Source organism: Panthera pardus, unplaced genomic scaffold (genome assembly GCF_024362965.1).
Source record: "Panthera pardus isolate Hobbes unplaced genomic scaffold, ASM2436296v1 HiC_scaffold_24, whole genome shotgun sequence".
In the NCBI taxonomy this organism is placed as follows: Eukaryota; Metazoa; Chordata; class Mammalia; order Carnivora; family Felidae; genus Panthera; species Panthera pardus.
Genome location: NW_026526810.1, coordinates 75,725,610 through 75,742,592, shown reverse-complemented (window position 1 = coordinate 75,742,592; position 16,983 = coordinate 75,725,610). Strand labels below are relative to the sequence as shown.

Below are 16,983 nucleotides of genomic sequence, written 5' to 3'. Positions count from 1 at the left end.
CGGTACCTCACCATGTGATAGTAAATTCATTTTCTTCTCATAATACAGTGCTGTAAATGTAATTACTTAAGATACAGTCATACTGGAGACGGGTGGGCCCTTAATCCAGTATGACTGGAAGAGGAGAGCGTGGAAGAGGACAGTGGGGAGAATGCCATTTGAAGACAGAGAGACACAGGGGGCAGACAGCCATATGATGATGGAGGCAGAAATTGGAATGATGTAACTATAAGTCAAAGAGTGCCAAGGATTGCTGGTAACCATGAGAAGCTAGGAGAAAAGCATGGAATAGACTATCCCTCAGAGGATTCCAAAAAGAACCGACCATCCTGGCACCCTGAATTCAGGCTTATATCCTGCAGAGCTGTGAGAGAACAAATTTCTGTTTCAAGCCACAATTTGTGGTAAAAAAACAACAACCCAGGAAAGCGATAGGAAAGCAATGCCAGGGCCTTGACAAATTCTGGTACACCCAGATGAGAGTGACCAGGCTAGTGAACGCATCTGCCACAGTGGCACTGGAGGAAAAACTGGAAGAACAGGTGACAGCCTAGAGAGTTATCAGACCCTGACAGCCATATTCACCTCTTTGAAGGTCACTCAGAAAAAGACTCCATCTAACTCCAGAGGTAAGATTTCAGCTCAACATCCTCTAAAAGTTACAACTATCCAATAGTGGGCTAGAAAGACCTTCACCACTAGAATTAAAGAGATGTAATTTCTACACTAGAGTTGCTGAGATCCTCTGGATGATTCCTGAGCTTACAGCTCAATGTTCATCAGTGTGGATATGTTATTAAATGGTACCTTCTCGAGGAACTTAGATCCATTTACTTAGCTGTTTATGGTAGATGATGTCAAAGTTTACTAAGTTACCGACTGATTGGGCTCTTTCTTCTTCTTCCTTTATTTGTTTTACCTAATTTATTGCTGTATATAGAGTACATTGTGTTACACACACACACACACACACACACACACACACACCCCCATCCTCCAGCCAACATTTATCAATGGCCGACTCTGTGCCAGCTGTATGGACTATCCAGGAAGGCAGGAATAAATGAACTTGCTGCTTTATCCATTTTGCCATTCCTTTTTAGGAAATGCATAGAAACTCAAGCTATCCTGCCATACCACATTTCTAGTGGAATCTGCCTCTTGACAAGTTATGTTTCATTTCCTCCCCCCCTCCCTCCCTCCCTTCTTTCCTTCCTCCCTTCTTTCCTTCCTCCCTTCTTTCTTTCCTTCCTTCCTTCCTTCCTTCCTTCCTTCCTTCCTTCCTTCCTTCCTTCCTTCCTTCCTTCCTAGCCATCGGTATTCTGAAGACCTTTACTGAACAAAGGCTGTCTGTGAATCACTGAGCTAGGCACTAAGGGGGGACATGAAGATGAACGAGGCATGGTTTGTGCTTCCCGGGAGGTGGGGGTGGTTTTTACCAGGTTAGCCCCTCTTCTTCATAATGATTTACTAGGAGATATATGAAAGCAGGAGCATCTAAGGGTGATCACTTACCTTAGCATACCAGAGTTGTTTCTTAAGCCTACTAGTTGTTGTCATTCTTTGGGAATTAAGCCCAAGAAGGAGGCTAGTGTTGTGTTGCTATATGATATGAACTATTGGCAAAGGTATTTTTCTTGCTCTCCTAAGTCCTCTAGTCTTCCTACTTTTTGAACCTGGATAATAAGTCTTTTAGCCTGAACAGACTATCTTCTGGGCTTGACAATATACATTATCTCTTACCTTCAATGCAATGCTGAGGCCAGGTTGACTTCAAATTGTTGGAAGCATGTTCAATGTAAACAGGTTTTGTCTAGGAATAGGCAAAGATGGGGAAGAATTACAGTCCACAAGGGCTAAAATCCATTTCTTTATGCTCAACTGATGCAAATCTTCCCTCTTGTCCCACCTGCTGCCTTTATTTGAAGTTCTTTTTCTTTTTCTTGTTCCTTATTGCAAAATAAACAATATCAGTATTGGCTGGGAAGGAGAAGAGGAAAGGTCCGGAGGGCTGGCTAGAGATCCCTGTTCTGTCCATGACCTGCAACCTGCGGCCTTGACACACTGACTTGCTGCCGGCCTGGGTGGGGAGAGGTCCTGTGCCTCTGGGGCTCGGGGCCCTGGCTTGGCTGCTGGCCTGGTGCTGGGGACATGGCGGGGCTCCTGGCTGTCAGTGGGTCTGAGTCCAGAGCTTGCTTGTTCTCTTTTTGGCCAAGAGATGTTTTTTTATTTCATTAGTGACATAATTTAGCATTGATGGGTACAAATAAAGGACGGGGAACTTGCTGGTACTAAGGGAGGCTTGAGCCTGGGGGAGAATCCTGGACTTCTACCACTTCTGCAGAAGCTTGAGATGCAGTGAGAATTTCACTTCATCTGTCCCTGTCTGGCTGCTGCTTTTCAACTCTCCTTGCCACCACCTGCAGACCACGGGGCTGAAGCAGTGTCCAGCAATACAGAGTTAGGGCCAACCAACACGACCATCAGCTGACAGAGGGTCAGCCCTAGTACCACACTCATCCATTTGCCCTCTGCCTCGGCAGACCCTCCCCTATACAAAGTTCTGGAGGCCACCCGTAGGAGCCGGCCTCATCGGCACCTACCAGACCAAATACCTCCAGTAAGGTGATTTCCGCTCGCGCTCTGTTCAGGATTGAGTTTCTAGCTTCCTCAGTGTTTTGACTTCTCAGTCTTGCTGACTCTCCAGAGCAAAAGTGAAAGATAAACTTTGGAAGTGTTGGCAGAACCCAATTCAGTGTTCTCAATTACCCTCTCCCTATTTCCAGGTGTTACATATTTCAAGGACCTATAAAAGGCCTAGTAGAGAAATCTAGGGCCCCACCACCATAACCACATTCCCACATCTGCCAGTCTGAAGCAAGCCTCCATTAATAAAAAGGATCCTCAAATTGGCAAATGTCACTGAAGACTTAAACTAGGGAGTGACATTTACTGTAGTTGGTGGCTTTGGGACAAAAGCGCCTTTTGCTTCAGCTCAAGCCAATCATCTCTCATCATTTTCTGTAGAGCACGGATTTAACATGCAACCCATCTGTATCCTTATTTGAGAGAGAGCAAGTTGAAGTTTTTCTTTCTTTTTTTTTGTTAGCCAGCTGACCTGCCTTCAAACGTGACAGGCTGCAGGCTGCTCGCTGACCTAACCAATAGGACAGCACGATCGTGACTTAACTCGGCTTGTCTGGAGAAAGAAAATACAGATTTAGTATAAAGAGAAGATATAAACAATGGAACAGTTGGTTATACATTATAGATCGTAATAAATGAAAATATCGAGTGCATTTTCAATGATTAATGTATGGAAACTGTCATCACTTACTGTGCATTAATCAAGAAAAAATGCACACTTGCCGTAGTGGTTAATGTGCAGGCCCGTTGTTCAGCTTTGATAATGTGCATAATAATGCTCGGTATGACAATGAGTTGGGGTAGCTGAAAATTTAGGATGGTTGCAAGTTTGGTGTAGTATTTGGATTAGCATCTTAATCTGTGCCTTGTCAACCTCATCATTACACAAGCCATGCATTTTTTTTTCCAAAACTAGCGAAAATATGGATGTATCTTTTTTTTAATCATTTTTTTAAAAAAATCAAGAGTAATGACCAAGGTACCTGCTTAAACAAATACTACCAGCATTCATTAGTTAGGATGGTTACATGTAAAAGAAATGATGCCAGATAGTAACAAATCCAAGAGAAGTTTATTATGAAAATGGCACCTGCGGATGAAAAAATTAAGTTACATAAAGACAACCATGTATGTGACATGTATGAGAATCTACAAAAGTATAAAAAGAACCCTGTTGTAAATGAAGTATGTACATTTCTGATTTGCAGCATTATCAATGGTCAATGAAAAAAAATGTTTCAAAATAAGCCAGGCACTCAGGAAGTTAGGTCCGGTTAGCTTCACACAAAACAAATGTACCATAGCTGTCGCTTTGTAATGTTTTAATTTTTCTTTTCATATATATTGTAGAGTTGGTAACACTGCTAAGATTTTTACGAACAGAATATCCCTTTCCCCATTATTCAGCTACTTGGCACCAGTCTCCTCATAAAAGTTTTCATATATTTGTACAAGAAATAGTTAAAAACACAGACACAGTCTTCACAGGTAATGAAGTGTTTTTTTTTCATTTTGTAATTTTAAACACTATGGATTTAGACAGCAGCTGTGATTATCTGTTAGTTTAAATCACCAGAAATCATTTTGACACAACACAGAAACATTTATAAAAGAAAAAAAAAAAAACAAAACAGCTGTCTAGCTGTTCTTTGTAGCTGATAGGTGCATTCCTTTGATTGTTCGATAGCTAGAGTAGAGCTTCCAAAATTAATCTTTAAATATCATGACTGGCTTTCTTCACCTTCTAAACCTACTTAAATCCTTCAAGTAACGTCCCTATTAAAATTTGTGGCATTTCACTTCTTTTAGTTATTATTCCACAGTGATGTGGGCCCAACTCATGGAATCACAAAGGTCCTAGAGGAAACCACTCAACACAGTGATATTCAAAGGACAGCCGAATTACTCTATTAGCATTGCACACATAAACAAATATATATGACAAGTCTATATTCCGTTATCCCCTCCCCTGTTGTTTTAAAAAAAATGTTGGTTGACCTTTGAAATAATTTTCTGTCTCACTGGTAATTGCTTTATGTATTGCTCCATCAGCCAACCTGGAAGGAAACCAAAGAAAAGCACCCATTGCTTATATAGGTAGAGCACAAGGGACTCTGGGAATGTTAACAACTGAGGCTATATGGCATCAATTTATTTAATATATCTGAGCATTATTCTTCAGTGCTTTGCGTTGCACTCCAGAAGAAAAAAGTCATACCCAGAACTCCATTGTGGGAAAAAATGGCTCCATTAACCTTGAGCTAGTTAAGAGTCTTTTTATCTCTGAGAATGAAAAAGATTTTGGAGAAGGCGGGGAAAGGAGAGATGGGGGAGGGAGCAGGGGGAGACAAGAGAGGGAGGAAAAGAAAGGAAAGGTTGGGAGAATATACACCAGCAAAGCAACAGCAGGAATTTCAAAAAGTGAAACGGAAGATTCACAGACAGTAGAAGCAGCATAGGGTGACATTACAGAGGAAGGCCACCACACAAAAATCACTAACCCCCAAGAATCACTGATTCACTAGGACTGCAGGAATGGGACTGTACCACTCCGGACTAGAGATAGAGCACAGAGAAGACAAAGGACAAAACAACTACGTTAGCTTAGTATATACTGCATATAGAAACACACATTGAAATTGCAATGGGACTGACAGCCAAGGACACGTACACATTGCACACGTTACAGTTCTCACATCTGTTATTAGATGCCTTAACAAACAGCTGCCAAAAATGGAGTGGAAGAAGAATTTATACTCGACAGTCATTTGGAGTGTTTGACACTACACTGATTTCTGGCAACAAAGACAAAATAGGATATTTTTTTTCTTTTTCTTTTCTTTTTTTCCTTTTTTTCTTTTTTTTTCTTTTTTTCTTTTTAGTACTTAATGTGCGGTTTTCAGTTGCAGTTATGTTTGAAGCTTATTAACCCATTCTTTAGTTTTAAACCTTACCGGTTTCAACCTAGAAACAAGAGAACCAAAGGGGAAAAAAATTTCATGAAATCAAATCAGTCCCCTAAAAATGCAACCTTTTTTTTTTTTTTAGCAAGAAATGATAAAAAAAAAAACAAAACAAAAACAAAGACATGTTAAATATCCTTTCCTTCTTTTACTCTGAGTGTTACTGAAGTTGCAAAAATTAGACTCAGTTAGACTGAGAAAAGGGAAAAAAACAAAAAGCAAAACAAAAACCCAGACCAACAAAAGGCAGTATGTACCCAAACTGCTCCTCAAATCAGTTTGATTGAGTTTTCCAAAAGCCCCTTTAAAAAGGGCTTTACTGACCCATTAAATTTAATGTGAGGCTATGTTTGTTAGTTGGGAGGTAAAAAATTTTAAGTCCTGCAGCAAACGTTAATGAGGGCTTTGTCTTAACTAACCAAGGAGACTGCAGCAGCGGGACTCCAGACCAGGACAGAACACGTTATTATTTTTTTTTTTTCCCCAAAACCCAGCCCAGGAGCTGCATTTTGTATGAAGACATTACAGATTAATAAATGATAGCACCATGGTTTTAGAAATTAAGTTAATGTTTCAGTAATTAACATTTAGTCCAACTTTTTTTTTAAAACATTCTAGTCACAGGCCAGAAATTAAGTTTAAGAACCCAAATTATTTTTATGTGCAAGTAAGAAAATCTTAAAATCTTAACCATAAAAAGAGAATTAAATTCTGCATAAAATTCTAAAATACTATCCCCCCTATCTTTAAAGGAATTAGGAACCAAAACAAAAAACCACCCCATTTCATTTGACTTAGTCAAACAGGGCACATTGTTTATGCTTGTCTCTTTCAATCTTGATCATATCAAGATCTTTAGGAAGAAAAACCCAATGGTTGTCACTTGAGAAATCTCTTGACCACAAGACTGAGTATTCTATGGCAGAGGCATATACAACATTAAAGACATCTTAATAAAGATGCAAAAGGAAAGCAAAACAACCCAACACACATCTTAGAAGGAGACAAAATGGCAGGCAACTGGTCATCTGACTCTCGGAAGGCGAAAAATAAACATATCTTTACAGGAAAGAATAAGTCAAGTTAAAGAAAGAGGGGGTGGAATGGGGGCCGTCGTGGTGAGAGAGGACGCTGACCTGCTCGAATTCAAAGTGCTAGAATTAAAAGGTCTAAACGAAAACGCCGATCGACGATGCCTCCGGGCGGAGCCCTGGCCCGCGCTGGGCGGCGCCTCAGTCCTCCTTGCGCTCCAGAGTCTGTGCCGCGTGGATGCCGTTGCTGTAGACGGGGAAGGGCAGCGTGGAGAAGAGTCCCTCGGCCGTGGTGAACACGTTGCCGGCGGGCATCTGCGTCAGGCTGGCGGCGCTCACGGCGCCGCCGAACGGTCCCGACATGTTGAGCCGGTGCACGTGGTGGTAGAGCATCTCCATGGGCGTCTTGGGGTCGAGGCCGAAGCCGGGGCTGTTAACGTCCACGAAGTTAACAGCGTGCGCGTTGGGCAGCAGGTTGCCCTGCATGGCCAGGGTCACCTCTGCGGGCGCGTAGCGGATGGTGCCGGTGGTGTAGACCCTCTGCGCGGCCGTGCTCGTGGCGGCCAGGGTCCCCGTCACCCTGTGCACCAGCGGGAGCACGACGTTGCCCGCCTGCAACCTCTGCAGCGCCTCCAGGTCCCCAGTGTACAGCAAGGAGTTGGACGCGCTGGGGCCGCTCCCGCTGCCGCCGCCGCCGCCGCCGCCACCGCCGCCCCCTGGGTGCTTGTCCCGTGGGGACGCCGAGAGGGGGGGCGACAGCGGGTCGGAGGCGACGGGGGCCAAGGCCGCAGTGGCCGAGGCGCCGAACTGAGTCTTGCGGGCGGCGGCGGCGCCGTCGGCGCCAGGCGGGGTGAGGACCGAGTCGGGGATGGCCACGTGCAGGCCCCCGCCGCCCCCGCCGCCCTGCGGGGACGGGAAGTGCTCCGAGCTGGGGGGCTTGGTCATGCTGTAGGGGGACTCGTTCCTGGAGATCTCCCGGTTGGGCGGGTAGTTCCAGATGCTGCTGTCGTTGTCGAAGTTGATGGGTTCCGAGATCTCCGTCTTGATCTTGAGCACCGAGGCACTGTTGGGGGAGGACAGCAGCCGCGGGGGCTCCACCAGGCCGGCGTCCAGGCCGCCGGGGCTCGACGCGCTGGACAGGCGCCGGCGGCTGGCGCTGCCGCCCTTCTGCCGTTTCCGCCTCTTCTTGCGCTTCTGGTGCTTGCTGGAGGCCTGCGCGCCCGCCTCGCCCGCGCTGTCCGAGTCCTTGGCGCTGTCCGACGTGAGCGACTCGCAGTTCTGCAGCCGCAGGTCCGACTCGCTCTCCACGTAGCGCTCCACCTTGATCTGCATGGGGCCCAGTGCGCCGAAGCCGTCCTCGCCCGCCTTGGGGTTCTCAAAGTCCGAGTGCTCGAAGCTGTCGTCGCTGTCGCGGCTGTCCGGGTTGCTGGAGCTGTGGCCGTCGTCGTTGCAGTTCATGTCGTTGTCGCAGGCGTTGCCCGACTTCTTCCGGTCGGGTTCCGGGTCTTCGCTGTTCTCGGACTGATTACCCTTCTCGTCGGACTTGGAGTTCTCGTTGTCCTCTGCGTGGGGCCAGTGGCCGGAGGTGGCGGCGGCGGGGGAGGAGAGACAAAAGACACCACATTAGCAGGGCAGCGTCCGCGTCGCGCGTGCTGGAGGTGGGGGGCAGGGCTGGGGAGGTGTGTTGGCCCACCTGAGCTGTTCCACCACCTTTGCTACCTAAAAGCCTGGGCTTTCTCTCTCTGGAGGGCCTCGATTAGCTGGGCCTTTACTCAGAGTGTGGTTCATAGACCAGCGGCACTGCATCACCTGGATGCTTCTTTCAAATGCAGAATCCCAGCTTTCCACCCAGGCCTGCTGAATCAGATTCTGTATTTGAACGAGATCCCCCGGTGATTGTTTAGCACATTAACATTTGAGAAGTCCTGCAAAAATATTCAGGGAGTCAGGGTAAATAACCTGGAATAAGATGTCAGTGACACAGAAACATGATGGTATGCAAGGTGACTTTCTACGGACGTCGGCCCCTTCCGTTGGTGAATATTTGTTCATTATTGAAGACCACGCTCCCTATTCCTAAAGTTGTTTTTCTCTATAGCACTTAGCCATACAGGGAATCAGATGGTGCTTATTTTCATTTACTTTGATCTCTTCCTCCAACAAGAATACAGGCTCCACGGGGCAGGGGAGTTTTGTCCTTTTTTTTTTTTTTTTTTTGTTCCTGCTAAATACTATGTAAATAAGAAGCAGAGCCTGTCTATTCCAGAACTTCTGCCCTAGGAAAGAACTTTCAAATGAATGCAGTTTAGGATAGGAAAACAATCAAGATCCTCTGTGCTTTTCACCTCCTTCCACTTCCCTGAAGCTTTGTCTGGAGTAGAGGGATATGGGCTCACAGGCCTGGAGAGCAGGTGCCCTAAAGATGGGGGGGCGGGGGTGGTGGGGAACCCTAGCCATCTGGCACATTATAGGGAGAATAGATTTTCCCAGTAACACAACTCAGAAGATTTAGGGACAATGCTGATTTTATAGCTGTGCTGTCATGATTTCGGATGCAGCCTGCACTAGAACTTGGGCGGATCACGTAACTACTTCATTTCCGTGGAAGACGGTGGGTTAGAAGAGGCTCAGGCTTCTTTGCAGCTGTAAAATTCTGTGAAGTTCTGTGCTCCTTGGCTCTAAGTGTGCCTGTGGAGCTGGGGTTGGGGGTTGGAGGAAAGGTACATTTTTAAATTAACTTTCTTGTGTTCCAAAGAGCTACTCAGGGTACTTTCCAAAGAGTCGTTTACCAATGTCATTAACTATCCTGCTTTGGAGGCTCAATCCCAGCTTGGGAAGCATGTGAATATTTCGGGCTCGAAGTTGCAGGCGGTCTTATAGGTAGCAGAGATCGTACTGCCTCTGCTTCAGGTAAAGAGGCCAAAGCTTACTATGGGATTAGGGCACAACTCCTTCTGTGTGGCCAGTGGAGGGCTGACATTGAGTGACTGCTAAATCAGTCTCTCTCTGTATGTTTTCGTGCATACAGGCATATTGGGATGCGTGAATTTATGTGTATAAATATATACCTTCACATACATATGCTTATATATACAATATATATGCGTGTATATATACCACATACATATATGTATACACACATCCATGTGTGCACATATGTATGTGGTGGTATACTGATATACATACCTATGTGTACAGAGAGTCTATCAACTTGATGTGACATATGTCTCTCTGAAATTTAACAGTTGCTCTGCCGTCTGGCCATTGCCCACCCCTCATGTTTGGATAGGCAAGCAGTCACTGCAGAACATGGAGAAGTAGTAATACCTGTAATACCTGAGGTATCTTTAGAGTCTGATTCAGAGTCAGATGTCTCCGAAGATTCTGAAGTTTTCTCTGGCAGATGGGGGAGCTGTGCGATATCCATGGGTGTGTCCTTGTACTCGGGGTTACTGCGGGGGAGGGAGGCATTCGTCAGGAGGGCAGACACCCATTCCGCATGGTTTGCTTTTGACCATCTTCTCCCCACTTCCTTGCCCCAAACTTATGGAGTTTAGAGAGTTTAAAAGACTGCACGTGAAATCATTTCTCTGCTCGTTACGGGACTTTGACAGGAGCTTGGATTTCATGTGCCGGGGTACAGCCGCACCCTGCTACAATGACTGAATACCCAAATGCTACAGGAAAGCCACTAAAAAGCTTTTAAATAATCAGGTAGCACTGGGGGCCAGGGAAGTGTGCCGCTTGACATCCCTCCCATCTAACACCCGGGCGGGGGGCGCGCGGCGGGGAAGGGAGGCTGAGAAGTACTCTCAACTATTCCTTCCTATACCTCCTGGTGTGCCCGATCTTCTCTTGGGCTCCTAATGAGTCCGTTGCCTCAGTTCCCTTGTCTTGGTTCCTTGATGGAGCTTCTCAGCTGTTGAGATGGCTCTAAAGCAACTGATGGGGGAGGTGGGGGGGGGGGCGGTGCGCAGAGCCCTCGGCGCCTAATGATCTGACAGATGCACAGGTGCACCTTGGGATGCATGGATTATGGCTACTGAACTGTCAACACACCCATTACAATCACATTTTCAACTGCTCATGTGTACACCTGTGGCTTGTTAAGCTGGAACTCTGATTGCAGCGGGGAGAGTCCTAGTGTGAAAGAGGCCCTAACAGAATGGCTCTACCCCCATTTGCACAAATGTGTTTAATTCTTGTTCTATTTTTAATTCAGAAACAAGCCTCTTCTGGAAAAGAGAGTGTGTTCGGTCAGTTTGCGTTCATTATCTTCTAGAAATGCCACTTCAAGGCCAGCCCAGTATGGGAGCAATGAGGGCTACTGTAATCTGAAGCCATAAGGAAAGCCTCTGGCCTCAAACTGGAAAATGCTGCTTCTACCCTCCATGATGGCCCAGCCAACCAGAGACTTACAATACAGGATTAAGGATTCATTTGTCAACCTCTAGTGAGATTGCTGTATTGAAGAGTCACTGTTTCAGTAACCACTAAAACTGCCAGTCGCTGGGAGGGTTAATTCACTAAGATGGATCATCAGGCATTTACTCCTTAGTGTGAATTAGCTTCAGTAGCAGAGTTTTCTGTAGATAATCAGATGAGGCTAATGGTGGGAAGGTGGCCTTGGCACTTAGGCCGTCTCTGAACACTCTGGAGTCTGTAATTCTACCAACATGTGAGGGAATAGGAACAAGACTGGCGGAGCAGTCATTTCAGAACAGGGAAGGACCCAGAAGTGAGGGATTCTGAGAAGGAAGAGGTGGCCTGAAAATACTGCTCAGGGAAGAACAAAGAACAGGAATGTGGGAAAGAAAAACAAACTTCAGTGAGCTGCTCTTTTGCTGATATGCAACAGTTGCTATTTTGCCAAGGCCAAGTGCTTTTCTTCTAGATCTTTAGTCTCTAGAAGTGATACCAATGAATGGCAGACATGGTGGGAGTTTTCTCTGCTAAAGCCCATCCATATTGATCTCCTTTGGTCCAGATGCCTTGGGGCTTCCCAAGTCACTTGTCCCTCAACTTGCAGCCTTTCATTATTGAACTCAGGGTGAGTCTTGAGGTCAGCCGGGAGCTGTCTACCATGTCTGAGATTGAGGCTCTTGAGCCTGAAAACTGGTCTTGGGCACCCAAACTGCTTCCTTCCTCTCCCTATGGAAGTAGACAGACTAGAATCACCAAACACTTAGGTGCTTGTATCATTTGATCCCAGGCTAGATCAGTGGTGTGGATCCACAACTACACGGACTGACACCTCCTTAACCCTTCTCATTCCCTCCATTTGGGGGCAGAGTAGTCATGAGATGGATGAGGCAGTAAGAAAGATCCAGATGGAAAGATATCTCCCTGAACCAGAGTGACAAGCATGTAGATTACTTTAGTAACCTATGTTACATCAGCATGGGGGACAGGTACCTTGTAGTCCGTGGTGCCCCTGTTACTACTGTCTGATTTTTAATAATAATGGGTCTCCTTGGCACAACACCATTTCTGGCTAGCAAAAGAATGTTAATGCCACAATACCTTATTCTATTTTCTCTTTGGCATGTGAGGTTTTTTTTTTTTTTTTTTTTTTTTAATATAACCTTCTGCATTACACATAGCCACTGTTCTGTAAACCTCTTTGTAAAACCCATCTTGAGCATATCACAAACACAGGGGAAAGCGTGCATGAAAATCAGGCCTCAGAGAAAGCCACATGAAATACACATACTTGGGCCTTTAGAGAGAATTAATGTAGAGTAGAAGAGGTCAAAAAAGGAAAGAGAAAGTAGATAAATGAAGACTCTTTTAAGTGGCGCACATTAAGGCCCTCTCTAGAGCTATAATCATTAGTGTCTGATTGATATGCTATTGGTAGCAAGCACATTCATGCCTTCAAGTCATTGCCCTCGTACGTGAACACGCTCTGAAGGGTCAGCGTGCTGACGAGCCACGGTTGCCAGCATCTCGGCTCCATTTGGCTGTCTCAAAGAAAAATGGGATTCAGGTACTCCCTGTCTAGATTATCAGCCAAAGGGCACCAACTTCCATTCATAAGACCGATCAGAGGCTTTCCTACTCGGACCGCGTGTGGGTCCTGCTTGGTGGCTTTAAAGCCAAGAGAAGCTCCAAACTGGAAAGACAGTAGTGGGAGGGAGCCAGGCCTAGCATTCTAATAACCTCAGGACAGGATTGGTGGAGAACCTCCCAGAAATCTTGCTGCCCAAAGCAGACCCCCCCGGGGCCATTGCCCTCCGTTTTCTTTTTGCTAGTTTGACTCCAAAGGCAAAAGTAGATGAGGAAGGAGGGAGAAATGGGGTTGTAGACTAGAATTCAGGAAGCTGTTGAGCCTGGCTTCATTCATGGATGTAAACGCGAGGGCACATTAAAATAGCAGTGAAGGGGGGGATCACACAGCATTAGGCAAAAGGAGAGTGCCTTTGTTTATATACTGATATTGCCTTGATTCTGGCAAAGCAGCTCACTTTGCTTACCAAAACTTGAATGCCCCAGGGAATCAGATGCTATGTAATCTGTGTAAGGCTTCAAAGGGATGGAATATAGGAGGCAAATAGTGAACCCTGTCACTTCTTCCCCATGCCCTTTTGCTTAATCTTCTCAAGGATGGGAATGCATGAATGTAGGTTCATGTGGTGGGGAGAAGGTGGTGCTTTCTTGAATGCTTCATCTGTAGGCAAAAGTCTGCATTTGTTTTTTCTTCTAGCCTGAACATTTGTGGGGAAACCAAAGCAATGTCTGTAGAGCTGCCCAAATGTTGACAGACCAAGAATTACTGATAATTTTGTGACTCTGCCCCGGAAGTCCCCTCCAACATAGCTCTGATCTTTGCATATGTCTTTGAATCTTGTGGAAAGAAAAAGCAGAATTTCCACATAATTCCACACCAGATACTGCCAAAAGATAATAAAACATGTCAGCTATTAACCACGGGCTGCATATTTTATAACTGACACAGAAATGAAAAAGAATTAGAAAATATACCTAAGAAGATAATTCACCCAGATGATATTCTTCTCATTTGCGTTCTTGGCATTAATAGCTATGGTGGCACTAGACTGTATCCAAATATATCCTCCATTCTTCTGCATCCAACGATAGTACTTCGTCACACACTGGCCCTTATTCAGCACTGGGGGAAGAAAACAAAACAAATGGAAGGCATTGTGTATTAGGACTGGGACCAAATGATAATCATCTCGGTAAAACCGCCAGCTCAGAAAGGGGAGGTCCCGCACTAATCCAGGGGTGCCCTTCTGTATGCTTAATGTATAATGCCATTAGTAGGACAAATAAAATCAACAATTCAGTGGAGCGAGGGTTACTAGCATTTGTAGCAAGACTTTATTCCATTTTGGGCAGCCATGGTGTGAAGGAAAGAATAAAGGGACTACAAATCTTGTTGGCTCACAGAATACCTAATGTGGTGTGGATATTGTCAATGGGTTTGACGTCAGACACTAACAAAGGAAAATTTGTATGTGATTTATTCATAGCTGCGAGGTAGATCTCTTTGAGATTCCAGATATTTGAATGGTTCCGAAGATGCTTCACCCCTGTCTTTGATCATTTCACCTCAGTGCAAGCAATATCAACCAGTGTCCTCACACATCTGTTCCTTTTGATCTTGTCTAGCAGAATTTATAGTCCATGTATGAACAAAATTTACATTGGTCAGTCAGGGGAAATTCTGGTGGGACTTTCCTGAATGTTGGGACGAAATAAATTCCCCTACCAAGTCAGAGAGAAGCACTAGCCTAAGGGAGGCACAGAATTGACTTGGCTAGAGCCAAACAGAGTGACAGCTCCACACAGGCTCTGAAATATGGCCCCAAATGAAGGAACAAGTAAAAACAATCAGTAATGTGAAACGGTGCCATTAAATACCCACTGAAGGAGAGCTTTAAAATGCAGATGTTAAAAATGATACTTTAACCAAAATCTTGCCAAGTTGAAATTGACTTGATTTGTATCTGGGTACTCCTGAGCTAGTAAAAGGGGAAAGTGCAGTAAATCATCCCCAGAAATAAAGTGCTATGGAAAGGAATGGTTTAAAAGGATGCCGGAAACGTGCAAAACCTGCTGTTATTACTTGGCTAGGAATCTCAGCAACTCCACACCCCCGAAAAAGCGCGCCAGCTGGTTGGCCACTAGAGGGCAGTGTGCACTCGTCCACGTTGCCCACTTTTTGGCATGTCCTTGTCTCCGTCTGCTAAAATGAAAAACCTCTAACTGCTGTAATAAATTTGGCTAAATTAGCTGCTAAATGGTTATCTCAAGTAATATGTATTTGCATTAATCATCTTGCTCTAAACCAGAACAAGCCAGAGTCCTAAAGACGTAGTAAATTCATATTGTCCATTTAATTACGGCTAATAAGTGCTTCATATACAATAGTTTCATGAAGTACATTTTGATTTTTTTGGGGGGGGGGGTTGGGTGGGTAAAGGGAAGTCACTTTGGAAAAGAGCTGTGTCTTAAGGCTGTTGAAGCTCATCCCGTCGTGTCTAAGCCATTCCTCCTGGCTCCAAAAGTGATCAAAAATCAACCTCCCCGTATTCTATCCATAAACATGTACACTTCGATGTTTTTCTCCCAGTCTCCCCTTTTCTCACAGTGCATTGAACGGGTGGTTGTAAAATTTAATAATTACATCTTAACAGGTGCTTGAAAAAAGGTTTGCTTTGATGTGTGTTTCAAAAAGTGGCAAGCACTATTCTGAAACTATTCAACAGTTGAGGGTATTTTTAAGGCCCGGAACTGTCACACCTTCTCTTGGTGGCGGGGCTCCACAGGTAGCATTGTACTCTCCTCGTGTCGGCAATTGTAAGTTCTGCCATTCTGCATGCATGGCTTCCCAGGCTACAAAACTGCGTGGTGAAGCTGAAAGCAGTGAAATACTAACTCTGCCATACAGCTCTTCTGTCAAACCATTGTTGCATGCAACAAGATGTGCTTTTATTCAAATCCTCTCAACCTGGTTAACTATTAATAGAGGAATGACGGGTTATGAAATTCTGCCCACTATTTTCACGGAGAAAAACTTCTAGCACCCCAGTCAGCGGTTGGTGCATAATTCTATCTGCTGTGTATCTGGAGAAAGGAAGAATTTCAAAGGGTTCTAGGATTGTTGACAAGGGAAAGAGACTAAGGAGCCCCTTTTTAGAATCCCATGAAGAAAACACTGAGGTGGTAGGCCGGAGAAGCCCAGCCCGTCTGGGGATTGCGGTCTGGAATGTGACCCTACATAGGCAAAATTAAAAAATTATCCCCAGAACCAGACTACAGTGCACAGAAAGGGGGGCAGAGTGAGAAAGGAATTGTAAAGTTAAATGAGAATTGGCAGGATCCACATAAAGATTACCCCCACCGCCATTCCTTATAATACCTTCTCTTACTTAAAAACAAACAAAGAAACGAAATCTCAGTTCTGAAATGCACAGCCAGCAAAACATCTGCCTCCTTGGTGGGCTCCACGTACATGCCGTGAAGGGGGCTGAAAGACTGATGAGAGGGTGTCGTCTTTTGGAGCGAAGGCAATAGGACGCTGGGTCTGATTAAAGTGCATCTGTTTCCTGAGAATAAACACAAATATACTAGGGCCTATGAATCCATTAATGCAGCCTTCTTCATCACCCAGGCCAAGGGCTGTCTAGCAAAGAGAGGAGATCGAACTCAGAGAGGCAGGCTTGGTAGGTCTTCATGTGCGGAAGTGGTTGTGGAAGGACTGACGGGGAAGGGTGGGTGCCCCCTCAGGCTCCTTGGGAAGTCAGGCAGCTCCGTGAGTGCCTTCATTTGCTGTGGTGAACACCCCAAAGCAGGTCCAGGAGCCCCTCGTGGTCGACTGAAGAAAAAAAGTTTGACCTAATCCGTTCACTTGCCCTGGGCCAGCCTGACAAAACCAGTCCTGAGAGGTAAAGGTCCATTCTGGCCTGGACACAGATTATGACTGTTTCCTGAAGATGAGTGTTTTCTGAATGAGACCTCTGTGTGTCAGTGGGAAGCTAGATAGTGAGCGATAGGGCACTGAGTTAGCTTCCACTATAGCAGGAAATGTTGACCAAAATATTGCCCTAGTTGTTTTTGTTGTCCAGGAGGTCCCATAAAAAGAAATATCGATGGAATTTTGCTTCCTTTAAAATGAACAAGGAGGGGCGCCTGGGTGGCTCAGTCGGTTAAGCGGCCGACTTCGGCTCAGGTCATGATCTCGCACTCCGTGAGTTCGAGCCCCGCGTCGGGCTCTGTGCTGACAGCTCAGAGCCTGGAGCCTGTTTCAGATTCTGTGTCTCCCTCTCTCTGACCCTCCCCCGTTCATGCTCTGTCTCTCTCTGTCTCAAAAATAA

At 45.4% G+C, this 16,983-nt stretch overlaps 1 protein-coding gene and 1 long non-coding RNA gene across 10 annotated transcripts in view; one reads left to right on the top strand and one right to left on the bottom strand.

Moving 5' to 3' along the window:
* Window positions 1-16,983, top strand: part of LOC109254305 (uncharacterized) — a 212,729-nt gene that overhangs the window by 65,720 nt on the left and 130,026 nt on the right. The gene's annotated exons all lie outside the window — the stretch shown is intronic.
* The window catches only part of NPAS3 (neuronal PAS domain protein 3), an 857,733-nt gene continuing 844,449 nt past the window's right edge, over window positions 3,700-16,983 (bottom strand). For 7 of the 9 annotated variants that reach the window (XM_053889336.1, XM_053889339.1, XM_053889342.1 and 4 more), the window contains 3 exons: window positions 13,625-13,772; window positions 9,968-10,092; window positions 3,700-8,202 (listed from right to left, as the gene is read on the bottom strand). In XM_053889336.1, coding sequence (XP_053745311.1) covers window positions 6,842-8,202; window positions 9,968-10,092; window positions 13,625-13,772 — 1,634 coding nt within the window. In that variant the 3' untranslated portion in view covers window positions 3,700-6,841. The remainder of the gene's footprint in view (window positions 8,203-9,967; window positions 10,093-13,624; window positions 13,773-16,983) is intronic. The other 2 variants (XM_053889341.1, XM_053889344.1) reach the window with 1 other exon arrangement.